The sequence below is a fragment of the Chiloscyllium plagiosum genome, unplaced genomic scaffold (assembly GCF_037043375.1).
Source record: "Chiloscyllium plagiosum isolate Xiang-an unplaced genomic scaffold, Cpla_swu_hap1 HiC_scaffold_44, whole genome shotgun sequence".
Lineage (NCBI taxonomy): Eukaryota > Metazoa > Chordata > Chondrichthyes > Orectolobiformes > Hemiscylliidae > Chiloscyllium > Chiloscyllium plagiosum.
The window spans coordinates 14,480,855-14,508,096 of NW_028270182.1; the positions used below are offsets into that span (position 1 = coordinate 14,480,855).

Here is a 27,242-nt window from a genome sequence, read left to right on the forward strand (position 1 = left end):
TGATGTTTACTTGCCAATGTTTGAAACGCTAAATATATATTTTCTCCAGATTAAGATTCCAATCTGAGATCCCAGGTTTTGTGTATGCTTGAGCTGAAAAATGTGTTGCTGGAAAAGCGGAGCAGGTCAGGCAGCATCCAAGGAGCAGGAGAATCGACGTTTCGGGCATAAGCCCTTCTTCAGGAACGAGGGAGGTGTGCCAAGCAGGCTAAGATAAAACGTAGGGAGGAGGGACTTGGGGGAGTGGCGTTGGGAATGCAATAGGTGGAAGGAGGTGAAGGTGAGGGTGATAGGCCAGAGAGGGGGTGGGGCCGGAGAGGTCGGGAAGAAGATTGCAGGTCAAGAAGGCGGTGCTGAGTCCGAGGGTTGGGACTGAGATAAGGTGGGGGGAGGGGAAATGAGGAAGCTGGAGAAATCTGCATTCATCCCTTGTGGTTGGAGGGTTCCTAGGCGGAAGATGAGGCGCTCTCCTCCAGGCGTCGTGTTGCCATGGTTTGGCGATGGAGGAAGCCAAGGACCTGCATGTCCTTGGCGGAGTGGGAGAGGGAGTTAAAGTGTTCAGCCACAGGGCGGTTGGGTTGGTTGGTGCGGGTGTCCCAGAGGTGTTCTCTGAAACATTCCGCAAGTAGGCGGCCTGTCTCCCCAATGTAGAGGAGGCTACACCGAGTGCAGCGGATGCAGTAAATGATGTGTGTAGAGGTGCAGGTGAATTTGTGACGGATATGGAAGGATCTGTTGGAGCCTTGGAGGGAAGTGAGGGGGGAGGTGTGGGCACAAGTTTTGCATTTTTGCGGTTGCAAGGGAAGGTGCCGGCAGTGGAGGTTGGGTTGGTGGGGGGGTGTGGACCTGACAAGGGAGTCGCGGAATGTTAAACCTCCCTGGAGTTAGGGAATTGATCTCGATGATCAGCTTGATTATATCGAATGAGATAGCATGCTTGAGGGGCCAAATGGCCTATCTTTTATGTTTCTGTGTAATGTCTTCAGGGTCACTGACAAGACCCATGTTGGGTGGGAGAAAAAGCTGTGGGGGTGACCAAAGTGGCTGTGTCCCGATCTGGGCAGCTTCACCGAGTAGGCAAGTCATTGCCAGATGAAAACTAATGTGGAGAAATCTCCATGTGCAACACAGGTTTCCAAAATAACTCAGCGGCAGATTAAAAGCCCCGTTCCCTGCCCAGTCCCTACTTCCTGACCCAGGCAGGTTTTGTCCCTGATGAGGACAGGTTTCTGACAGGATATTATTACATTGCCACCTGATGGTGCTGAATGTAACAGAGTTTGCTACATCCCATCATATCATCCACTTTGCTGTCTGTATCGGGTGAAGTATATTTCAAACACTGCCAGACTGAAATGAATGTGGTGACGTGATTCAGAGAACAGAAGAAGATAAAAACTAGGAGCAGGAGTAGGCCGCCCGGCCCTTCGAGCCAGCTCCACCATTCAATAAGGTCATGGCTGATCTTTTCATGGCCTCAGCTCCACTTACCCGCCCTCTCACCATATCCCTTAATTCCTTTACTGTTCACAAATCTGTCTTTGCCTATAAAACACTCAACGAGGAAGCCTCAACCACATCCCTGGGCAGGGAATCCCACACATTCCCAACCCTCTGGGTGAAGAAGTTCCTCCTCAACTCAGTCCGAAATCTGCTCTCCATCATTTTGAGGCCACACCCCTTGTTCTAGTTTCACCCGACATGGAAACTATCTCCCTGCTTCTATCCGATCTATTCCCATCATCATTTTATATGTTTCTATAACATCCCCCCATTCTTCTAAGTTCCATTGAGTATAGTCCAGGCTGTACAGTCTCTCCTCATAAACAAACCCCCTCTACTCCATAATCATCCTCGTGAACCTCCTCTGCACCCCATCCAGGGCCAGTACATCCTTCCTCAGGTAAGGAGACCAAATCCGTACACAGTACTCCAGGTGTGGCCTCCCCAGCTTCCTATTCGGCTGCAGCATAGCCTCCCTGGTTTTAAACTCCATCCCTCTAGCAATGGAGGACAATATTCCAATTGCCTTCCTCATCACCTGCTGGACCTGCAATCCAACATTTGTGATTCATGCACGAGGAGACCCAGGTCCCTCTGCACAGCAGCATGTTGCAATTGTTCACCATTTAAATAACCATCTATTTTGCATTATTTCCATCAAAATGGATCACCTCACATTTACCCACACCGTACTGCATCTGCCAGCCCCTTACCCACTCACTGAACCTGTCTCTATCCCGTTGCAGATGTTCAGTGTCCTCTGCACACTTTGCTGTCCCAGTGATCGTGGTGTCACCTGTGAACTTTAACACACTACACTTGGTCCCCAACTCTGAAACATCGATGTGAATTGTACGCATTCCGGTCCCATCACTGATCCCTGAGGCTGAGCACTAGCCCCTGATCACCAACCAGAAAAACACCCACTTATCCGCACGCTTTGCTTTCTGTGAGTGAACCAATCTTCGATCCATGCGAATACAGGAACCAGAACACCGCGCACCTTTATCCTTTTGAGCAGCTCCTGTGTGGTACCTTGTCAAATGCCTTGTGGAAATTCAGATACACCATATCCACCAGTTCCCCGATACACCATAAAGCCATAAGATAGAGGAGCAGACATTAGGCCATTCAGCCCATCAAGTTTGCTCTGCCATCGGTTTTACATCCCCATTCTCTCGCTTTCTTACTGTAACTCTTTATCCCCTTGGCAATCAAGAACTTATCTGTCTCAGTTTTAAATAGCCTCAATGACCTGGCCTCTACAGCTTTGAATTCCAGAGATTCCCCACTCTCTGGCTGAAGAGGTTTCTCTGTATCTCCGTTCGAAAAGGTCTTTCCTTTACCTAAGGCTGTGCCCTTGGGTCCTCACCTCTCCTACCAATGGAAACATCTTCCCAATGCCCACTCTGTCCAGGCCGTTCAGTATTCTGAAAGCTTCAATGAGATTCCTCCCTTGTCCTTCTATACTCCATCAAATATAGTCGCAGAGTCCTCAAACATTCCTCATTTGTTCAGACTGTCGTTCCTGGGATCATTCTCATGCACCTCCTCTGGACCCGTTCAAGAGCCAGTACATCCTTCCTGAGGTACGGGACCCAAAATTGCTCACAATACCTGAAATATGGTCTGCCAAGAGCTTTCCAGAGCCTCAGAAGTCCATCCCCTTTTTTATATTCGAGCCCTCTCGAGAGGAGTGACAACATTGTGTTTGCTTTCCCAACTACTGACTCAATCTGAACCTTTACCTGAACAGAAAACTGGACTAGGACTCCCAAGTCCCTCTGCAGTTCTGATTTCTCAATTTCCTCCCCATTTAGTAAATAGTCCATGTCTCTGTTCTTCTGACCAAAGTGCATGACCTTGCACTTATCCACATTGTACTCCCATCTTCCACTTCTTTACCCTCTCTCCTAACCTGTCCAAATCTTCCTGCAGCCTCCCCACCTCCTCAATGCTACCTGTCCCTCTACCTATCTTTACATTGTCTGCAAATCTAGCCAGAATGCTGTCAGTTCCTCCATCCAGATCATTAATGTTTAAAGTGAAACGTTGTGGCCCCAACACTGACCCTTGTGGAACATCACTTGTCACCATCTACAATCCTGAGATGGCCCCTTTTATCCCCACTATATTCTTCCTGCCAGACAGCCAAGATTCTATCCATGCTAGTACCTGGATTCTAACACCATGCCCCTTATCTTTCTCAGCAGTCTGCTGTGCAGCACCTCGTCAAAGGCCTTCTGGAAGTCCAGATCGATAACTTCCATTGGCTCTCATTGGTCTAATCAGCTCATTATTTCCACAAAGAATTCGAACAGATTTGTCAGACATGACCTTCCCCTGATGTAACCATGCTGACTTTGCCCTATTTTGTCATGCACTTCCAAGTATTCAGAAAGTTCATCCTTCCTAATGGACTCTAAAATCTAACCATCAACTGAGGTCAGGCTAATTGGCCTGGAGTATCCTCTCTTTTACCTTGCTTCATTCTTAAACTGGGGGTTACATGACAGTGATTTTCCAAAGCCCTGCGACAGTTCCTGACTCTGGTGATACCTGATAGATCACCGTGAAAGCCTTCACTTTCTCTTCAGCACTCTCCTTCAGGGTGGAGCCTGTCATGTCCAGGGGGTTTATCCATCATCAGAACTTCCAGATTTTCTAGCAACTTCTCATTAGTGATGGTCACCCCACTCATCTCTGCCAACCATCCCCTCCCCACCTGAACTTTTGGGATTTTACTCATGTCTTCCATTGCAAAAACTGATACAACGTACTTTTTCAGCTCCTCAGCTATTTCTTTGTTCCCCATGGATTTGGATCGGCACAGGCTTAGAGGGCGGAAGGGCCTGTTCCTGCACTGGAAAGTTTCTTTGTTCTGTGTACAACTTCTCCTGCATCATTTTCCAGCAGCACGATGGGCATTTTCTCCTCTCTGTTGCCCTTTGTATATTGAAAGAAACCCCTGCAATCTTTCCTAATATTACTGGCTAGCTCACCCTCATATTTAATCTTCTCTCTCCTTACATCTTGCTTTGCCGCCCATTGTAAGCTTCCCAATCCTCTGGTTTCCCACTGCCCTTCCCCACATTATGTGCTTTCTCTTTTGCTTTTATACTATCCCTGCCTTCCCCAGTCAGCCATCGCTGCCTCATCCTCCCTGTCCCACACTTCATTTCTCTCTGGATTAATCTCCTCTGTGTCTCCTGAATTACTCCCAGAATCCCCTGCCATTACTGTTCCACTGTCTTTGCCGCTCTGCTCCTCTCCCAGTCAATCCTCCCCTGCTCCTCCCTCATGCCTCTGTAGTTACCTTTATTCAGCTGTAATACCGTTACCTCTGATTCTATCTACTCCCTCTCACATTGCAGTGTAAATTCAATCATATTATGGTCGCTGCCTCCTAAGGTTTCCTTCACCTTAAGCTCCCTTATCAAATTTGCCTCATTGTACAACACTAAATCCAGTATTGCCTGTTCCCTTGTGGGCTCCACCACAAGCTGCTCCAAAATGCCAGCTTGGAGACATTTTACAAATCACTTTCCTTGCAATCCCCAGCCAACCTGATTTTCCCAGTCCATCTGCATATTGAAATCCCCTGTGATCACTGTAAACTTGCCTTTATTACACACCTTCTGTATCTCCTGGTGTAACTAGTGCCCCAGCTCTTGACTCCAGTTTGGAGGCCTGGAGATAATTCCAGTTACGGTTTTCATACACTTGTGATTCCACAACTCTACCCACACAGATTCTATGCCATCGGACCCTACTTCCTTTATTACTATTGGTTTAATTTCAATCTTTTACTAACAAGGCATTCCTAGCCCCTCTGCCCACCTGCCTGTCTTTTCGGTAGGATATACATCCTTGGATATTTAGCTCCTGTAAATATATGGCTTACTTGTAAAATAGAAGGCTGGCCGCGAGAGTAAATATACTCAGCATTCGGAAGCCTGTGGTGATGCTGTGTAACGTGCGCAGAAGGAGGTCACGTGATGCTCCGTTTCGCGCCCCAGAGGCGTGCGAGGAGGTCACGTGATGCTCCATTTCGCGGGCGAGGAGGTCACGTGATGCTCCGTTTCACAGGCAAAAGAATGTCATTTGGGGTCGGACATCCGGGAATACGAAGAGGCGGAGAATGGAGTCAGACGAACAGCCAATCAGAAGATAATCCTACCTCAGTGATTGCATGACGTTTTTTATTGTATAAAAGACTGGGTCAGGGACAGGCATAGGTCTTACTTTTTTGAACTGACACACTTTGTAGTTTGTCAGGGACAGAAAGGTCTAGACCCAGAGCTCTGTATACTTTGTCCACTTATTGTTTAAAATAAATTAAGAGTGTGAGACTGAATATCTTCTCCTATTGCTTCATTTGAAGAACACGCAGGATTGGGCTCACACATAGAAGAAAGTGAGTTGGCAGATTGAGCCAAAGTCCTACATGACCAATATCTTGGCAGCCAGGTTTGCTCATTATCTAAGGGAGAGTATAAACGAGATTGGCAGGGGGTGGGATCCCCAACAGCAGGGAGGCAAGTGTGAGGCTCAAGGAGGTACAGTAATCAGAAAGAGGAATTTGAAGAGACAGGTCAGACTGGAACGTGACAGGGAGCGAGGAATACCTAGTGGATTAAATTGCATCCGTTTCCATGCAAGAGGGCTGACCGGGAAGGCTGATGAACTCAGGGAGTGGATAGGTACATGGGATTGGGAGATTGTACCCGTTACAGAAACATGGCTAAGGGAGGGACAGGACTGGCAGCTTAACGTACCAGGGTACTGGTGCTTTAGGTGGGACAGAGGGGGTGGATGGAGGGGAGGAACATACATTTTTGATCACAGCAGTAATCAGAGATGAAATAACTGAAGGGTCATCCAGTGAGGCTTTGTGGGTGGAGCTAGGAAATAGGAAGGGGATGGTGATGTTATTGGGGTTGCACTACAGGACCCCAAACAGTCAACAGGAATTAGAGGAACAAATATGCAGGGAGACTGGGGAGACTTGCAGGAGCAATAGGGTTGACATAGATTTTATTTTCCATCATAGACTGGGAATGCCATAGCGTTAAGAGCTGAGATGGGGTGGAATTTGTTAGGTACATTCAGGAAGGTTTCCCCAAGCAGTATATCGAGGGCTCTACTCAGGAAGGGACAAACCTTCCTTTCCTTTTGGGAAATGGGGCAGGACAGGTCACAGAGGGGACACAGAACATAGAGCAGTGGGGGAACACTTTGTGACCAGTGACCACCGTTCCATTCATTTCATGATAGTTATGCAGAGGGACCAAACTGATCCACAGGTTCAAGTTCTGAATTGGGTGAAGGTGAAGTCTGATGGAATTAGACAGGAACTTACACGGGTTGACTGGAGCAGTTTGTTTGCAGGTTCAGGGAACTCCGGCAAGTGGGAGGCCTTTAAAAGGGAGATTGCTGGAGTACAAGGTGTGTATGTTCCTGTGAGGGTGAAAGGATTGGGTGGGAGGACTAGGGAATCCTGGATGACAAGAGATATTGAGGCTTTCTCCTGGAAAGATGTCAGCATGGCTTAGATACAGGCAGCTGGGATCTCGAGAACCCCTGGAGGTACATGGAGGATATAGGAATTTACTGGAGAAGGGGGATAATTCTCCTGGTCCTGACAAATATATCTATAAACACTGCGAGAGGCGAGAGAAGAAATTGCAGGGGCCCTGGCTGATTTTTTTGCATCATCGTTAACCACGGGCGAGGTCCTTGAAAACTGGAGGGGAGCGAATATTGTGCCATTATTCAAGATCGGCTACAAAAATAAACGTGTAAACTATCGACCAGTAAATCTAACATCTGGGGTGGGTAAGTTACTTGAGAAGACTCTGAGAGATAAGAAATACATGCATTTGGAAAATCAGGGTTTGATTTGGAGTAGTGAGCACGGCGTTGTGTATGGGAGACCGTGCCTCACAGATTTATTGGTGTTCTTTGATGAAGTGACCAGGAAAGTTGACAAGGGCAGGACAGAAGACGTAATCCATATGGATTTCAGGAAGGCCTTTGATAAGGTTCCACAAGGGAGGGTGCTCTGGAAGATTAGATCGTATGGAATCCAGGGGGAGCTGGATACACAATTGGCTTGGTGGCAGGAAGCAGAGGGTAATAGTGGAAGGATGCTTGTCAGACTGGAATGCCTCAGGGGTGGGAGCTGGGCCCATTGCTGTTTGTTATCGATATCAATGTTTTGGATGAGAACGTACAAGGGCATGATTAGTAAGTTTACTGATGACACTAAAACAGGCAGATTCATGGACAGTGAGGAAGGGTATCAGAAATTGCAGCAGGACCTTGATCAGCTGGGAAGGTGGGCTGAGAAATGGCAAATGGAGTTTAATATTGATAACGATGAGATCTTGCCTTTTGGAAAGTCAAATCATGGGAGGAGTTTCATAGTGGATGGTAGGGCCTTAAGGAGTGTAGTGGGAGAGAGGGACCTTGGAGTTGAGGTGCACAGTTCTCCCTCAGTGGAGTCCTAGTTAGACAGGGCAGGGAAGAAGGCTTTTGGCACACTGGCCTTCATCAGTCAGGGCACTGAGTATAGAGTTTCGGAAGTTATGTTGCAGTTATACAGGACGTTGGTGAGGCCACACTTGGAGTATTGTGTTCAGTGTTGCTCACCTTGCTATAGGAAGGATGTTATTAAACTCGAAAGAGCGCAGAAGAAATTTACAAGGATGTTACCTGGACTCAACAGTCTGAGTTTTCAGGAGAGTTTGAACAGGCTAAAACTTTATTCTTTAAAGCATTGCAGACTGGTGTGGTGGGGGTGAACTTGTACAGATGTATAAGATCATGATCAGCATGGATTGGGTCAATGCACACAGTCTCGTTTACATCGAGTTGGGCAATTGAGGACTAGAGGGCATCAGTAAAAGGTTAGTGGGCAAAGAATAAAAGGGAACCTGAGGGGTAACTTTTTTTAAACAGAGCGTGGTACGCATATAGAATGAGCTTCCAGCAGAGTGGGGCTGCACAGGTGGCTCTGTGGTTAGCACTGCAGCCTGAGAGCACCAGGGACTGGGCTCGATTCCCTACTTGAGCGACTGTCTGTGTGGAGTTTGTACATTCTCCCCGTGTCTGCATGGGCTTCCTCTCACAGTCCAAAGATGTGCAAGTCAGGTGACTTGGCCATGCTAAGTTGCCCATTGTGATAGGTGCGTTAGTCAGAGGGAGATGGGTCTGGGTGGGTTACTCTTCGGGGGGTTGGTATGGACTTGTCGGGCCGAAGGGCCTATTTGTACGCTGAAGGGAATCTAATTTTAAAAAGAAGTGTTGAGAGGCAGGTGTGTTAACAACATCTGAAAGGCATTTGCACAAATACATGGATAGGAAAGGATGGTTTGGAGATGCTGGTGTTGAACTGACGTGTACACAATTAAAAATCACACAACATGGGTTATAGTCCAACAGGTTTATTTGGAAGCACTAGCTTTCAGAGCGCTGCTCCTTCATCAGATGGTTGTGGAGTACAGACTTGTTGGACACAGAATTCATAGCAAAAGTTTCCAATGTGATGTAACTGAAAATATACATTGAAAAATGCCTTGACTGTTTGTTAAGTCTCTCATCTGTTAGAATGACCATGTTAGTTTCACTTCTTTCATATGTAAATCGCAAAACCTTTTTAAAAAGTTACATTCTCAGGTGAACTTTAACAATTGGTGTCAGCCCAGATAATGTATTGTAAGTGTTAGCACCACTGTGTGCTGTTGTCTGTACCATGTTTAGACTGATTCTAATCTTGAAAAAATGAATTAGCAGAATCTTACATGGATTCATGCAGGTTTTGAGCAAAGTACAATGTAACCCTGCAAGTACAAAATCACTCCACAAACTTCTATGTGTTTGGGGGCGGGGGGAGGGGGATGTGAGTGCATGAGAGAGAGTGTGTATCGGTGAGTGTAAAGGGACACAGGTCTGTGAGAGAGTGCATGTGTGAGTGTGTGCGTGTAGGAGAGCGTGCCTGTGTGTATTTGTGTGTAGGAGTGTGTGTGTATCGGAGTACCGTGTGTGTGTAGGAGCGTGTGTGTATAGGAGTGTTTGTGTGTGAGTGCGTGTGTGTTTGTGTACAACTGTGTGTGTGTACATAGGAGTGTGTGTGTGTTTGTGTGTGCGTGTGTGTGTGTGGGAGTGTCTGTGCATGTTCAGTTTAGTTCAGAAGAATATGAGCACATGAGCTGGAGGTTGGCATATAGACACTGCCCTGGCTCGGGGGAAGAGCCGTTGGATTATTTGCACCAGGAGGACGTCACGACTTGGAGGGTTAGATTGTCTGATTTTGGTCAGTGCTCAGAGACAGGAGAGTGTGATTATGAGTGAGGTATGGACAGGGACACAGACAGCCGCAGAACAGGAGCCTCACTCTTTGGCAAGAGTAACAACTGTGACACCAGAGGAACCGAAAGAGGCTGTGTCCCCTTCCCGTGCTGGGGTTCAGGGCCCATGGTCAGGGCTAAAGACAAGTCTGCAATGGGATGGGCAGGATGCATGTAGGTACAAGCAACATATACCAGGCAAGAAACAAGGTTCAACCTGGTCACTGTCAGGAGCTCGGAGTCGAATGAAGAAGCTGAAACCTCAAACATCTGGATTAATATCGATGCCAAGTGTTAATTGGCACAGAGCCAATCAGATTAGGGAGAGACATTGATGGCTCAAAGACTGGTGTGGGAGAGTTGGGTTCTGGTTCTCTCATCACAGATGCTGCCAGACCTACTGAGGTTATGTTTCAAATTTCCAGTGACAGCAGTCTCTACTCTGTAGTTCGATCGCTGTTACCTCTCTTTGGCCTATTACACCAGACTCCATCACTCGATCGTTAAATCTGTTCCATTCCATCCTCCACTTTCTGCTATTTCCTGCTAATATTAATAATGGCCGACCTGGGCCCAATGCTGTTCACTGGTATCATCCTCACACTCTCTGCCAAATCCAAAATTGTTGCAAAGAAAATGGTGACATTTTTTCTCGGTATTGAATGTCAAATGCATTCATATATAAATATATATAAAACAAGAATAAAATACTGAGCCTTGCAATAAAAGCAACATGGCTTCCACTCTGCTGGCTGCCAGTTACAGTGATTTATGATCACAGCACGTTTCTGTCCCAATGCAGTCTTTCTCCACGGTGGCCTTCTGCAATGTATTACAATAGCTTCAGTTTGTCACCAGCCTCTCAGGTAATAATTTGTGAAACACTTGGCACAGCCGTACCTGCATCAATCATTTATTTTCTTTCATCAGGCACAGTCACAAATGGGGAGGGTTATTCCAAGTGTACACAGCCCTGGTGTTAAACTGACCTGCCTGTATTCTCTGGAATGTACTCTTATAATACTGAGAAAGGTGTCCCATTCTCCAGTTTGTGTGTTGGGGCGGGGGGGGGGGGGGGGGGGGGGGGGCTGGGTTGAGCTGCATTTTCTGGTTTTATGAAGCAGAAAAGAAAAATTCTAAATGTTTCTATCTTAAAGAGGAAAGCATGGAATTGTCCAGAGTTTGCTGGCACTTTGGGAGATTGGAAAGGATACAAAGAAAACCAGCAAAGAAATATTGAGAGATTAATAGGAAGGGATACATTACTAGAAGTATCAGAAGTTTTCGCAAGTGCATCTATAGATAGTTAAAAAGGAAAGCAGTTAAGAAAGTGAACGATGGTCCATCAAAAAGTGAGGCTGGGGAAAGAAGGAGGTGGGAAGGGAATTGGACAATCATTTTGCCTTCAGCAAAAGCAGCAATTGGTGGAAGAACTCAGCAGGTCTGGCAGCATCTGTGGAGGGAAAGCAGAGTTAACAGGAGCGTGGAGAAGGTGGTATGTAAATGCTGGTCTTCATTTTAGGGAGAAACGTTAGATCCCAGAAATAGTCACAAATCAGGAAATGTCATGTAGAGAGGAATTAAAGATATTTCCAATAAAGATATTTGGAATTGTGGACTGAAAATCCCCAGGATCCGGATGGACACCATCCTTTGGGTCCAATAGGAGTGAGGTAGTTGGCACATTGGCTCTCACTTACCAACATTCCATTGATTCGGACCCAGTTCCATTAGATTGGAATGTAACAAATACAACGCTTACGTTGTGTGGAATCCCGACAGTGTGGAATCAGGCCATTCAGCCTGAGTCCACACCGACCCTCTGAAGAGAATCCCATCTATACCCACCCCCCTACTCGAACTCTGTATCCCTGCCTTTCCCATGGCTAATCCACCTAGACACTAGGGGGCAATTTAGCATGGCCAATCCACCCGAATCTGCACATCTTTGGACTATGGGAGGAAACCGGAGCGCCCAGAGGAAATACACACAGACACGGAGAAAATATGCAAACTGCACACAGACGGTACGCGGAGGGTTGGAATTAATCCCAGGTCCCCAGCACTGCAAAGCAACAGTGCTAACCACTGAGCCACCGTATTTCTTCAGAGTAGAGCTCTGATGTGCAGAGGGATCTGGGTGTACGAGTGCATGAATTACAGAAGGTTAAGATTGCAGGTACAACAAGTAATCAGGGAAACTTGTAGGATATTATTGTTTAGAGAACTGAATACAAAAGTAGGGAGGTTACCCTTCAATTATACAGGGGACTGGAGTAGAGTCCTGCAGATGAGGTCCTGCAGAATGATGGGGTATCAGGGAAGAGAGGTCTCCACAGGAAAGGGGGGATTTAATGAGGGCCATTCAGGGCAGATCCTGAGGAGCCGCAGCACCATTTCACAAGGGGGAAGGTTAGGCTAGCCACAATGGGCCGAACCTCCTCTTCCTGGTGAGTGAGGTGACAGGGATTCTGTGACTGGGATCTTGCTGTGCGTTTGGGGTCAGAGGTGCATCCACAGGCTGGTCCATCGACACAAACACATTGACCCCAAAGTCCAGGGGGTGGTGCTGAGCGAGGAGATGGGTATCTAGGACAAGGAGGGAGTTGAAGAGGGGCTTTTATGTGGGGGGTAATGGAGGGGGAGGGTTGGTGCAAAAAGGGCACTGAACAATCGGGGGAATGCAGGGGTGAAAACTGGGGACAGGGGGTCACATAATTGGGGTGGATGTACAACTTGGGCTGGGGCATCTAAACAAGGGGCAGGGGTTACACAATGAGGGCCATTTTGTTCCCACACCCCAATTTTTGAACCTCTGCCCCCATGGGTGCCCCAATCAGCACAGGTAAGATTAGATTAGATTAGATTAGATTAGATTCCTTACAGTGTGGAAACAAGCCCTTCGGCCCAACAAGTCCACACCGACCCGCCGAAGCACAACCCAACCATACCCCTACATTTATCCCTTACCTAACACTACGGCCAATTCACCTGACCTGCACATCTTTGGACTGTGGGAGGAAACCGGAGAACCCGGAAGAAACACACGCAGACACGGGGGGAACATGCAAACACCGCACAGTCAATCGCCTGAGGCGGGAACTGAACCCGGGTCTCTGGCGCTGTGAGGCAGCAGGGCTAACCACTGTGCCACTGTGCCACCCACGGTGGCACGGTGGCACAGATTGGGGGGTGAACGGGAAAATCAGGGGTCGGTAAAGTCAGGAGGGTGCAAAGTCAGGGCCGGGGGGCTTGTTATTGCTTGGATCGATTTGGACAGGGAACAGGGCCTGCAGTTTACAGACAATGGAACGGACAGGGACAGGAGCAAATTGTCCCGACAGAAACAACAACCTGCCGCTTGTGCAGTGGCACAGGGAGGCCAGCAGAGGGTGGCATTGTATCACTTTAAACACAAGGGGGTCAGACACAGAGAGGGTCAGAGAGGCTGGGGTGAGGTGAAAGTGGGGATAGGATGTGATTGCACCATGGCGTTTCCCAGGTGGGGGCGGGATGCTATGATAACCAACATTGGGAAGGAATGGTTGGAGAAGGATATGGGCAGAGATATTGTTCGATTTTGTCACCGCTGTGTGACCTCTGCCCAGTACAACCCAGGCTGGCCCATTAAAATTAGAATGGGGCCCCAGCCACGTCCAAAGGGACTCTGGGGGCAGTTACAGATGGATTTTACAGGACCTCTTCCCCAACCCCATGGGAAGGCGGATTGCCTTGTGATTATTGACCAATTTACCAGGTGGGTCGGGGCCTACCCTACCCAGAACTGATCAGCTCACGCTGTGGCAAGGGTTGTAGCTGAGGAGGGGATTCCCAGGTAGGGGGTGGGGGGTAGAGGTGCCGTCCCAGATGGGCTTAAACTGGGGACACATTTCACTGGAAGTGTTGTAAAAACCACATGTCAGCTGATGGGCATTAAACCAAAATTTCACACACCCTACCATCCACAAAGTTCAGGCATGGTGGGGCGAATGAACAGGACTCTTAACCCCACACTTGCTAAGGCCATGCAGGATTCTGACAAACGCTGGCCTGAGGTCCTGCCTGCTAGACTCGTGACTCCAGTCCACCACAAGCCGGTCGAAAGGTTTGACCCCTTACGAGTCGATGACAGGTTGGGCAATGTAACTGCCCGATTCCATCATCATGGGAGGGTTCCGATGCTGGCCCTCGCTGCGATAGAATACATCGCTATGTGCTCGAACTGAGCACCCAGCTGAAGGGGATGTGGAAAACAGTTCGGGACAAACAGGAGGGGGGGGGCAGGATGAACAGAGGCAATTAGAGGATTGTGCGGAGGTCCCATCGGTTGGTAGGAGGGTTATGGTTAAGACTCTCCCCGTTAAACCAGGCTTCGTCCCTCTGAGGTTATCATTAGTGGTGACACACCCACCTGTATTGACATGCGAGGGAAGGGGGAGTCTGGAAACACTGGCCACAACTGAAGAAATACCCAGACACTGGTTGATCATCCTCACCCTCTGCTTTCTTTTCAGACTGACTCCTGTCGAGACCTGCTGACGATGTGTGTGTGTGCGCAGTTGTTGTGAATGGTCCGAGAGCGTGGGCTGTTGTGTGCGGGCGGTACAGCCTTTGGCCCATTGTATAGCTCCGCTCGGGAAGCTCCGGGATGGTCCTGTTTATTGTTGCCTTTGCCCTTTGCCTGGTAGCCACTGGGGGGCAGCACCAAATGGATTGTGCAACCCTCGGTCCTGTTCACCGGAGTAGGCGCGGGGTTCCATGTTAATACAGACCTAACCATGTTCTATCAGCACACACAGCAAAATAACATCTCGAAATGCTGGGCGTGTACTCGAATCCCTGCACACTCTATTGGGGGGGATTCCCCTGAGTCCCATTCCGTTTAATAAATCGAAAACGGAGGAATGGTGATTGGACCAGAACAGACCCTCACATTTATCCATTTGGGGGATGGGCGGGGGTTAGGTCTGACAGAGAATCTCTCGGGTCATTCATGCGAGGCCCTGACCAGACCATTTCTGCTGCCAATGATGTGGTCACCTGGGAGACCACGGGTTATAACATGCAAAACTATCAAGTTTGGTTCCAGCCTCACTACATCCTTTAACATACACCCCTCTGGCTCTGACCCTCACAAACACTGTGGATGAAGGAAGTCCCACGGGGGCAATTTGTTTTAAATGTAATCGTAATTCAAGGTGGAATGCTGGAACCAGCAAATGATCCGTTCACTGATCTTCCCCCATCCGCCCGCCGATCGTTTCTTTCTGGAATATTCTGAGCGTTGAGGTTGTCAACATGACGACAGGGAAAATTTACAAAACGATTTAGACTTCAATTCCGACTGATTCCCTGAGGCCTTGCAATGAGAATTACTCTGACCGTGCTGTCAAGGCCTACCCTTGGCTCTCTCCATATTGGGCTGGATCTTGCTCCCTTGCCTCTGTGCTACCTTTTGTTCACCATTACAGTTCCCACCGTGTTCATCCCAAACTGCAACCACTTCAATCCAAACGGTCCATCACTGGGACCGAGCGATTCCGTATGTTCACCTTCCCTGCGTATGGGAGTGCTAAGGCTGCTATGGAACTGATCAATATGGCCTCCACCTTGGGAAGGCTGGCTAATGAGACTGCCGATGGCTTTGCAGCGGTAAGCACGGCCATCTCCGAGGTGTCGGCTGAGGTCATTGCCACCCGTACTGTTGTGTTGTCGAACCGTTTGGCCCTTGACTATTTTCGAGTGGCACAAGGTGGCCCCTGTGCTGTTATTGGGGCCGAGTGCGGCACATACATTCCGAATACCTCAGACAATATAACTGACCAACCGGATCACACCCGCCTGGAGGCTGATAATATCCAGCAGGAAGGGAATCAGTTTCATGATTATAATCCTACCCGACTGATTATTACTGGATGGTGGTGGTCTGTTCATCATGCTCCTGCATGTCTCGGACCACAAGGGGGGATCTGAAAACAGGAATGAACTAAACAAGAAATTCTTTCAGAACACAATGGCGATCTTTGCGTGTGCATGGACAGAACACAAGACACCACCTTTCGCGGTCTTTTGTTGTCCGCGCCATCCAGACTATAAAAACTGCTGTACCTGATGTTCAAGGAGGGACGGTCTGGTCAAGTTCCACGGTTAGGGGCACAATCACGCTGCCCCTCCCAATAGGTTTTGATTTAATACTTTTGATTTACTTACTTCTAAATTTGAATTTTATTAATTTTGGTACAACACTACCCAATCAATTAACACCCTTGTAAAATGTTCCCCAAATGAGGGAATTGATAATAAATTTGCTGGCTTTATCACTGCCTGAAAGTTTCCAATTTCCTGACACATATGAAATGTCCTCCAAAATTCGACAACATCTTTACACAGTCCAGGCCATTGAAAATGTTTTTGGATTTTGACAAGAGTTCTCCTTACTCCCAAATAACCTCCTCCCGCTAATTTATATCCACAACATTCCCTTTCCAAATCCCACGGGAATACAACTTGATGACATGCTTGCCATTCCCCATCCGCCTGAATGTGTGATGGTCTCCATTTCCTCAGGAAGGCCTCATTTATAAGATAGCAACATTCTGGGTTCTCTTCAGATTCTTTGTTCTATATTCGATATTCTAATCCCTGGTTAATGAAGACTCGCTTCCCGTATGCCTTCTGAACCATCCTGTCTACCTGTGCTAACAGCTTCAGGGATCTATGAACTTGTACTGCCAATCTATTATCATTATCTATTCTTTGACACTCTTATTAGCCTGATGCTCAATTTCAATTTTTTGATGAAGTTCCTAATCCTAAATTCTACTGTCAGTATCAAACATTCTTACTTTGTACATGAGATGTGGGGATCTGTGAGTAAAACAGCATTTCTGGCCCCTCCCTAACATCTCCAGTGAAGACAATGATGTGCTGATCAGATTCACTGCTGTTTCTGCATTTACCTGCATGCACTTTGTCCTATTCACTCGCGGGACGTGAGCATTGCTGGTCCAGACCTGGCTGGGAATGCTGCCTGTTCCCAGTTGATCCTCCATAAAGTGTAGGGGTGGGCTGCCTTGTTGAACCGCTGCAGTCCGTGTGGTGTAGGTCGACCCACAATGCTGTTCTGGAGGGAGCTCAAGGATTCTGACCCAGTGAAAGGACATTGATATATTTCCAAGTCAGGATGGTGAGTGGCTTTGAGGTGAATGTGCAGGGATTTCCATTCTCATCGATCTGCTGCACTTGTCCTTCTGGATGGTAGAGATTTTGGGTTAGGAAGATGCAGTCTGAGGACCTTTGATGAATTTCTGCAATGCATCTTGTGGCTGGTCCACACTGCTGCTGCTGAAAAACAGTGGTGGAGAGAGTGGGTGTTTGTGGATGTGGTGCCAACTAAGTATCAAACTTACCAGCTGTTGTTGGAGTTGCAGTCATCCGGACAAGTGGTGAGCATTCTGTCACACTCTTGCCTTGTGCTCTGTAGATGGTGGGCAGGCTTTGGGGAGTCAGGAGGTGAATTACTTGTAGCATCATTCCAAACCTCAAACAAATGTGCCTTGATATTAAAGGTAGTCATTCACCCCTCACCTGTGGGAATCAATTCATTAGGGGGCAGCAGTTCTTTAACGTTGATTTTGAGGAGCTGGAGTTGCACTTCCCAAAGATGCAGATCGCAGGGACACTAGTGGTGATCCTTACCTCCCACATTCTGCAGGAGGTACATTCAACTGCCCTAACCTCCATTCCCACTGTTCTAAATTCCCGAGACTACTGAGAAACTAAAGGAAAATACTGGATGGTATCGCAACAGAGAGCGGCGGGAGTTGGGCGGAAGTTCAGACGGAGCGCAAAGCCGGTCGGGAAGGTAAATGAAAGCTATTAGAGTGGGTGTGTTCTAAACACCCGGTCCTACAAAGTAGGGTCTCCCTCCCTCCCTCCCCCTCTCACCTTAATTAAAAATCCACAGACATGCCACAAAAAGAGGGTCTAAGGACATTTAGATTGAAGAGTGAGGCTTCAGCTCAGAAGTCTTTGACAAGGAGGTTGAGTGAAGTGATTACACCACAGTTGAAGAGGGTGAAGACATGACTGCCCAGCTGGTTCAGTACGCTACGTGCTTGATGTGGGAGGTCAACGACTCTGGTGTGTCTGGCTCGTATATGTGTGGGAAGTGTGTGCACATTCAGCTATTGACCAAGCATATTGCAGCGCTGATGAAAGAACTCGAGGAACTTAGGCTCATTCAAGAAAACGAGATCGTTATGGACAAGACTTTCAGTGAGGTTATTACACCAATCATGCCAGAAGAGAGCAGAAGAGAGCAAATGATGAGGAAGGCAGAGAGGAGACAGGTGCAAGAGACCCCGGGGGGAGTACCTGTCAGGAACAAGTTGCAGCTTTTGGAAGCAGAGACTGATGACACTGCCAGTTCGCAAGGTGGCCAGGTCTGTCAATCACAAGTTGCCGCAGAGGCAGAGCGGAAGAGTCGGACATCGCACAGAGCCGTGTTAAAAGGGGACTCCATCATGAGGGGAACTGACCGGGATTTTTGTGGCAGAAGACGGGATTTAAGGATGGTGTGTTGCTTTCGTGGTGCTAGATTGAAAGACATCGCGGATAGAGTGCAGGAAATCCTCAAGGATGAAGATGAAGAGCCAGAGGTGGTGGTACATATCGGCACAAATGATGTCAGGAAGAAGAGGAGGAACATACTACAGCGAGACTTCGGAGAACTAGGAAGAAGGCTGAACAGAAGGACATCCAAGGTGTTTATCTCCGGTTTGCTTCCAGTTCCTCGGGCTAGTGTGGCCAGAAACAGGGAGATAATGGACGTGAACGTGTGGTTGGGGAACTGGTGCAGGAAGCAATGATTCAAGTTCTTGGATCACTGGGGTATATTTTGTGGTAAACATAAATTCTACAATAGTGACGGTTTGCACCTTAATAGGTTGGGGACCAGCATTCTGGCAAGCAGGTTTTCTACTGCAGCACCGCTACATTTAAACTAAGTAGCGGGGGGAGGGGACAAGTTGGATGTTTAAAAAGGAAATTGAAGGGAAAGTTAGACCAAGAGAAATCAAGAAAGACAACTGTATTAATGAGGCAGAAAACTTGGAAAGGGATCATGCTGTAAGGTTGAGTGAAATAAGGGTTGATGGGAAGGGTGAGAGCAGTAAAAATTTAAAAATACTGTACATGAATGTACGAAGCATTAGACATAAGATGGATGAGCTTGAGGCTCTTTTGGAAATTGGCAGATACGATATTGTGGGGATAACAGACGTGGCTTCAAGTGGACAGGGCCTGGGAAATGAAAATTCAAGGCTACATGTGCTATCGTAAGGACAGACTGACGGGCAGAGGGGGTGGGGTGGCCTTGTTGGTAATGGAGGATATTCAGTCCTTTGCGCGGGGGGGACCTAGAGTCAGGAGATGTAGAGTCAGTGTGGATAGAGCTTCGAAATACCAGGGGTAAAAAGACCCTCTTGGGAGTCATCTACAGGCCCCCAAACAGTAATCTGGATGTCGGATGAAAGTTAAATCAGGAGCTGAAATTGGCCTGTTGCAAAGATGTCACTACAGTTGTTATGGGGGATTTTAACATGCAGGTAGACTGGGAGAATCAGGATGGTATTGGGCCACAAGAAAGAGACTTTGTGGAGTGCCTCAGAGATGGATTCTTAGAGCAGCTGGTGCTGGAGCCGACCAGGGAGAAGGCAATTCTGGATCTAGTATTGTGTAAGGAACCAGAATTGGTCAGAGACCTCGAAGTGAAGGAGCCATTGGGAAGTAGTGACCATAATACAATAAGCTTCAATCTGCAATTTGAGAGGGAGAGGGTACAGTCGGAAGTGACAGTACTTCTGTTGAATAAAGGGAAATATGGAGCTATGAGGGAGGAGCTGGCCAAAGTTCAATGGTGCAATACCTTAGCAGGGATGACCGTGGAGGAACAATGGCGGATATTTCTGTGTATAATGCAGAAGTTGCAGGATCAGTTCATTCCTAAAAGGAAGAAAGATTCCAGGAGGAGGCATGGGTGGCCGTGACTGGCGAGGGAAGTAAAGAAACATATAAAGTTAAAAGAGAAAAAGTATAACATAGCTAAGATAAGTGGGAAAACTGAGGACTGGGAAGCTTTTAAAGAGCAACAGAGGATTACTAAGAAGGAAATAGGCAGAGGAAAAATGAGGTACGAAGGTAAACTGGCCAAGAATATTAAGGAGGATGGTAAAAGCTTTTATATGCAAGGCAAAAAAATAGTTAGGACTAAAATTGGGCCCTTGAAGACAGAAACAGGGGAATATATTACTAGGTACAAAGAAATGGCAGAGGAATTTCAGATCTATGTTCACTTGGGAAGACACAAACAATCTCCCTGAGGTAACAGTGGCTGAAGGACCTGAACTTAAGGGAATTTATGTTTGCCAGGATTTGGTGTTGGAGAGGCTGTTAGGTCTGAATGTTGGTAAGTCGCCGGGGCCTGATGGTCTGCATCCCAGGGTACTGAAGGAGGTGGCTCGGGAAATCGTGGATGCGTTGGTGATTATTTTCCAGACTTCAATAGTTTCGGGGTCGGTTCCTGAGGATTGGAGGGTAGCTAATGTTATACCACTTTTTAAGAAAGGTGGGCGAGAGAAAGCAGGAAATTATAGACAAGTTAGTCTGACCTCAGTGGTGGGAAAGATACTGGAGTCTATTATAAAGGATGAAATTACTGCACATCTGGATAGTAGTAACAGGATTGGACAGAGTCAGCATGGATTTATGAAGGGGAAATCATCCTTGACTAATCTACTTGAATTTTTTGAGGATGTAACTATGAAGTTGGACGAGGGAAATCCAGTAGATGTAGTGTACCTGGACTTTCAGAAAGTTTATGATAAAGTCCAACACAGGAGGTTAGTGAGTTAAATTAGGGTGCATGGTATTGGGGGCAAAGTACTAGATTGGATTGAAAATTGGTTGGCTAATTGGAAACAAAGGGTAGTGATAAACGGCTCCATTTCGGAATGGCAGGCAGTGACTAGTGGGGTACCGCAGGGATCCGTGCTGGGACCACAGCGTTTACAAAATATGTTAATGATATAGAAGATGGTATCAGCAATAACATTAGCAAATTTGCTGATGATACAAAGCTGGGTGGCAGGGTGAAAAGTAATGAGGATGTTAGGAGATTACAGGGTGACCTGGACAAGCTAGGTGAGTGGGCAGATGCATGGCAGATACAGTTTAATGTGGATAAATGTATGGTTATCCACTTTGGTAGCAAGAACAGGAAGGCAGACCACTACCTCAATGGAATCAATTTATGTCAAAGTGCAGTACAGAGAGATCTGGGTGTTCTTGTACACCAGTCAATGAAGGTAAGCATGCAGGTACAGCAGGTAGTGAAGAAGGCTAATAACATGCTGGCCTTCATATCAAGCGGAATTGAGTATAGAAGCAAAGAGGTGCTTCTGCAGCTGTACAGGGCCCTGGTGAGACCACACCTGGAGCACTGTGTGCAGTTCTGGTCTACAAATTTGAGAAAAGACATTCTGGCTATTGAGGGAGTGCAATGTAGGTTCACGAGGTCAATTCCTGGAATGGCAGGATTACCTTACACTGAAAGACTGAAGCGACTGGGCTTGTATACCCTTGAGTTTCAAAGATTGAGAGGGGATCTGATTGAGAGGGATAAGATTATGAAAGAATTAGACACTCTGGCAGTAGGAAACATATTTCCACTGATGGGTGAGTGCCGAACCAGAGGACACAGCTTAAAAATACTGGGTAGACCATTTAGGACAGAGCTCAGGAGAAACTTCTTCATCCAGAAAGTGGTGGCTGTGTGGAATCCTCTGCTCCAGAGGGCAGTGAATGCCCAGTCTCTGGATTCATTTAAGAAGGAGTTGGATAGAGCTCTCAAAGATAGTGGAATCATTGGTTATGGAGATAAGGCAGGAACAGGATATTGATTAGGAATGATCAGCCATGATTATATTGAATGGCGGTGCAGGCTCGAAGGGCTATTGTCTATTGTCTATTGCCTATTGTCTAAACCAGTCAATTTACCAATTTGGGCACAGACCGCTTTTGTTTTGGTGAGAGGAGGTAGACGATTTCGAGACAATCCCAAGACGATTTCGAGACACTCCCAAGGAACTGCCCAAATATAAAGCCTTACTTATCCAGCAGTCCCGTGTCTGCTCGTGCTCAGCGTGCGCTCCGTCTATACACGAGGTAAACCTTTATATCTGTTTAAATTGACCTTCCTGTCGGCCGTCTGGTCCTCACTGTCACTCCTCCTACTCCAACTGCCACCAGAGAAACACCATTCAGGATGAAGCAGCCGCTTGGTTGGCACCACATCCCCAGACATCCCCTCCCTCCATCACTGACACTCAGTAGCAGCAGTGTTTACCATCGACACGGTGCACTGCAGAAATTCACCAAAGATCCTCAGACAGAACCTTCCAAACCCACGAGCACTTCTACCTCGAAGGACAAGGGCAGCGGATAGATGGGAAAATCACTCCCTTCATATTGCCCTCTGAGTCACTCACCATCCTGATTTAGAAATATACTGTCATTCCATCAGTGTTACAGGCAGCTCAGCATTACCTTCTCAGGGGCAATTCGGCATGGGGAATAACGACAGACTCAGTCAGTGATACCCACATCCCACCAGTGAATAAAACAAAATCATTTCATGGTTTGGAAATAGTCGGACCCTCTTCTGGGCTTCACTGAGGAGTTTTGATTATTCACAATGCAATGAATCCGTGTAACCAGGTATTTTACTGCGTTACTGATCTTTGCTCTGAACCGGGACAATGTTGCTGCATAAATAAATGTGTTTGTGCAACAGCTTAGGTTCCGCAGCATGGAACCAACTGTACTGAAGTTATCTAGAAAAGGTGAGTAATCACCAGGATTGATTCCTTGAATTATATAATATAAGAAATTCACAACAACAATTAACCAGAGGACGATGAAGATCCCAGAGATGGTGAAGAGCAAAATCACAGCCTTCCTTCTGCTCTCCATTTCTGGGTCTCTGTGATTCTCTCCTTTGATCTCAGCCTTCAGCTTCTTCCGGACTCGACTGGTCACTAAAATGTGTCTGACTGTCAGAGCATTGAGCAACAGAATTAAAGCGAATGGCAGTAAAGGGGTTAACACTGAATCAAGCCAATCTAATACCACCCACCAAGTCTCAGTAAAGTAGCTTAACTTTGTTCTACAGTAGAATGGCACATTGTTTATTATCCTCACAGGCTCATATTGAAAGTAGAAGGGAATGTTTTTCAGACAGAACAATGTGCAGGTTGTTGCCAGAACCACAGTCGCAGCTTTCTTAGTGCAATATTTTTTTCTCAGCTTCTGACAACAAATGGTCACAAATCGGTCAAAGGAGAAAGTGACGGTGAACCAGACAGAGCAGTTTGTGGCTGCACGAGACAGTGCCCCAATAACACTGCACACAGGAATGATCTTCAGGAAAGACTGCGGGTAATAATAGGAAGGTAATCTCCTCAGTATAACCTCAGTAATGATGACCATCAGATCGGCAGCTGCCATAAACACCAGGTAACGGGTACTGCAAGGAGAAACACCACAGTTTTGCCTGGAAAGGACTGCAACTGCTAGCAAATTTACTGTGGGGGATAAATGGGAAAAGAAACAACAAATTATTGATCAGAAATACCCCCTACCCATTCCAGAGAGCAACAACAAGGTTTTACCAACAAATTCCCATGCACTGTGTGACTGGGGGTGGTTGGGTGTGAGTGAGTTTGCGTTTCAGACTTTAACATTCACTCCAGATTATACGCCAGACCAGTCAGCCTCGAGATTCTAGAGTTTAGACAGATATTGAGCTCATAACTCCTCCTAGGAGAGCAGAAGGAAGTTTATGATTTCCTTTGGTTGCATGGTAAGGTACAGAACCCCATTAGATTCCTCAATCCCAAGTCAGTTATAGGACTTGCAATTGGACTGTCAATAATCCAAACTCTACCCTTCTCCAGAGAAACAGTTATCCCTTGATCCAGTCTTGGACTTAATCCTGATCAGAGCCATGGCAGGATTATAAAACAGGTCACCAGAACCTGTGTGAGATTTCAAACCCAACTACACCATGTATCTCAAACAAGGGCAGTACAGCAGAGCATGCAGGACTCCCTTCATGACAATGTGGGAGTTTTAGGTTTAATGTGATATTTACACTGTACATCTACCCACCAACATCTCAATGTGGAGGGACCAGGAGGGCAATCTGTCAACATTTCAATCTCCTGACCAAACAGTATGAGGAGGAGAGAATTTACGGAAGGGATTGTCGATGAAACTTTACAAATCAGAACAAGGCGCAAATTCTTCAAATCGTTTGCTTTTGCAAAAACAAAGAACAATCTGAGAATGAAAATTCCCAACTGATGCATCATCCATGACTGTGTGTGTATGCCAGAGATTCTAAACCTTTCCCACCCTTTCCCACCCTCTGTGCACAGAAGAGCTTTCTGACCTCTCTCCTGAACGCTCTCTGCCCCATTCACAGACTATGATCCTTTGTTCGAAATCTGCAACCAGTAGAAACAGTTCATGTTTTCCTTTTAATATTTTGTTGGACTTCACTCAGATCATCCCTTAACCTTCAAAATTCTCGATCAACCTGGCTTCATTTACGTAATGAAATCAGAAAAGCGCAGCAGGTCTAGAGCATCTGTGGGAGAGAGCACAGAGTTCGGGTCAAGTGACCCTTCTTCAGAACTAACCTGCCTGATCTCTCCTCATACCTTGAAGCCATAACAAACTGGAACAGATGACACAACACTGAGAACAGAAAATGCTGCTGCAGCAGTGAAGTTGGGAGTCTCTGTCAGTGCAGGATTGTACCGAGAATGCTGCTCAGTGAATTGCTGTCACTGTCCCGGGGTCTGGATAAGGCTGACCAGTCAGTGAGCTGGAGGTGTTATTGTTCAAACGGTAAAACCAGAGAGCAGATCAACAGCAGATTAAGACAAGTTCAATTGTCATAGCGCCATACCTGGGATGCCAGTAACAGCAAGGATGGTGTAGAACACCTTCTGCACATGATCAATTGGTCGATGCATTTTTATGTGCGAGGTGATCTGTCCCTTTAGGTGGCTGACAAGTTCCTTGTTTGAGACTCTGAGCTGATGCATTCCCAGAGACGCTGCCTTATACTGTGTGGAAGCTCCTTGGGGAGATCGAGGTGACAGCATTGCTCGGCTTTGTTGCTGTTTTTCACATTTCTGGAAATGAACAAACCCATTACAATAACAAGCGTAATCCTGATTACAGAGGGGGGTTACATGATAATGAAATAACAAAAGCAGAATCTGGAATCTGCCAGCAAAAACGCTGTCCACTCAAACACCATGAGCCCCATCCCGAGATCACACCCTATTTCATGATGTGAAGGTGCTGGTGTTTGACTGGAGTGGACACGTTCAACCTGTTGGACTAGAACCTGGTGTTGTGTGATTTTTGACAAATTATTTCAACTGATGCTGCATCGAGACAGTTCATTCCAAGTGTGAACATCTGTCTCTGAGCTGTCCTTCTGTACTCTCGGGTAGGAGCTGCCCACTTTAAACAAGAACATTTCACTCACTGATTGAAATTTGATTTTTCCACCACACTGAATGTGAACATTATTACGAGGTCAGCAATTATTCCCCATTTCCAATTTTCCAGGATCTGGAGTCACATGAACATCAAAGTGAGGACAACATACTGCCTTTCCTGAGGGAAGGGATCTCAGTGATAAGATGGACCTCCAAAAATGGCGACGTAACTGACCTCCCCATTACTGTTACTGTCCATCAGATACATCACAGACCTCCCTCTTACTGTCCTTCCAGATATATCACTGACCTCTCCCTTACTGTCACTGTCCAACAGATATATCACTGACTTCCCTCTTGCTGTCACTGTCCATCCAGATACATCACAGACCTCCCTCTTACTGTCACTGTCCATCAGATACATCCCTGACCTCCCCCTGACTGTCACTGTCCATCAGATACATCCCTGACCTCCCCTTACTGTCACTGTCCATCCATAGATATCACTGACCTCGCCCTTACTGTCACTGTCCTTCCAGATATATCACTGACCTCACCCTTACTGTCACTGTCCATCAGATACATCCCTGACCTCCCTCTTACTGTCACTGTCCGTCAGATACATCACTAACCTCGTCCTTACTGTCGCTGTCCATCCAGATACATCACTGACCTCCCCCTTACTGTCACTGTCCATCAGATACATCACTGACCTCCCTCTTACTGTCACTGTCCATCCAGGTACATCCCTGATCTCCCTCTGATCATTGCAGCTACAGCAGCTAACAAGGAAGGCAAATGGAGTTTTTACATTTATTATAAACAGAATAGAGTACAAAGGTCAGGGAGTGTTGCTTCAAGTGTAGAAGGCAGGAGAACAATCTCAGCTGGAGATTTGCAAACAATTGTGGGATATAATTGCTTTGGAGACAGCTCAGTGGAAGATCATGAGATAATTCCAGAAATGAAGATGTTGTCCAACTCCTCCTTAAAACAAGTTCGACAACTCCAACGGGAATGATCTGAATGAATGTGCCCAGGTGTCACCAATACTGAAACGGTCAAATCAGTACAAACTTGAGCCAATACCACAGTCCCGTCTTTTTCAGGAAATATGTTACAATACCCTTCAATTACAGGCATACTATCTGTAATCCTACTGGCGTTTGCAGTCCTGAGTCACTTGGAGATATACGCACTCTCTCTCTCTCTCTGCCTCTCACTCTCTCTGCCTCTCTGTCTCTCTCTCTATCTTTCTGTCTCTCTGTCTCTCTTGCTCTGTCTCTGTCTGTCTGGTACTCTCTCACACACACACACGCTGCCTCTCTCACTGTCTCTCTCTGTCTCTCTCCTTCTCTGTCTCTCTGACTCTCTCTCTCTCCCTCTCTCTTTGCGTCTCTCTCTCTCTCTCTCTCTCTCTCTGTCTCTGGGTCTGTGAAGCTGGTTTGTCTCTCACTCACTCTCTCTTTGGGTGATCAGCTGGTCTCTGGTTGGTCAGCTGGTCTCTGAGCCTTGCCGTGCTGGTCTCCTCAGAATGCCTCCAGAAGAGTTAAGAAAACCGTCTGCTGGTGAAACCTGAGTTTGTGCCTTGGTCGATGGGTTATCATAACGTTCTAAAGTTCGGACCAATCCGGAATATCCGTTAGTCGTCTGAAACACTGTCAATCACAGACAAAGATGAGAGTGGTCCTGAGCGAAAAGACCAAAACTGGACCAAGGCCAATTATATCAACATTTGACAGGAACTGGGAATTGAGGATTGGGAGCAGCTATTTGAAGCGAAGTCCACATTTGCTGTGTGCGAGGCTTT

At 47.0% G+C, this 27,242-nt stretch overlaps 1 protein-coding gene across 1 annotated transcript; it reads right to left on the reverse strand.

Moving 5' to 3' along the window:
• Window positions 1–22,541: 22,541 nt before the first annotated feature.
• On the reverse strand, window positions 22,542–24,955 carry LOC148136939 (putative G protein-coupled receptor 139). Its single transcript, XM_087982864.1, has 2 exons — window positions 24,889–24,955; window positions 22,542–23,497 (listed from the first exon to the last, which is right to left on the reverse strand). Exons 1-2 carry the CDS (start codon window positions 24,953–24,955, stop codon window positions 22,542–22,544), a joined length of 1,023 nt encoding a protein of 340 aa, XP_087838990.1.
• Window positions 24,956–27,242: the final 2,287 nt, after the last annotated feature.

Bases quoted from the DNA above. Each gene is read 5' to 3' on its own strand.
- LOC148136939 (XM_087982864.1), bottom strand. From the start codon at position 24,955: ATGCATCGACCAATTGATCATGTGCAGAAGGTGTTCTACACCATCCTT. The intron at 23,498-24,888 runs GTATGGCGCTAT...TATCCCCCACAG, and splicing joins TGCTGTTACTGGCATCCCAG to TAAATTTGCTAGCAGTTGCA.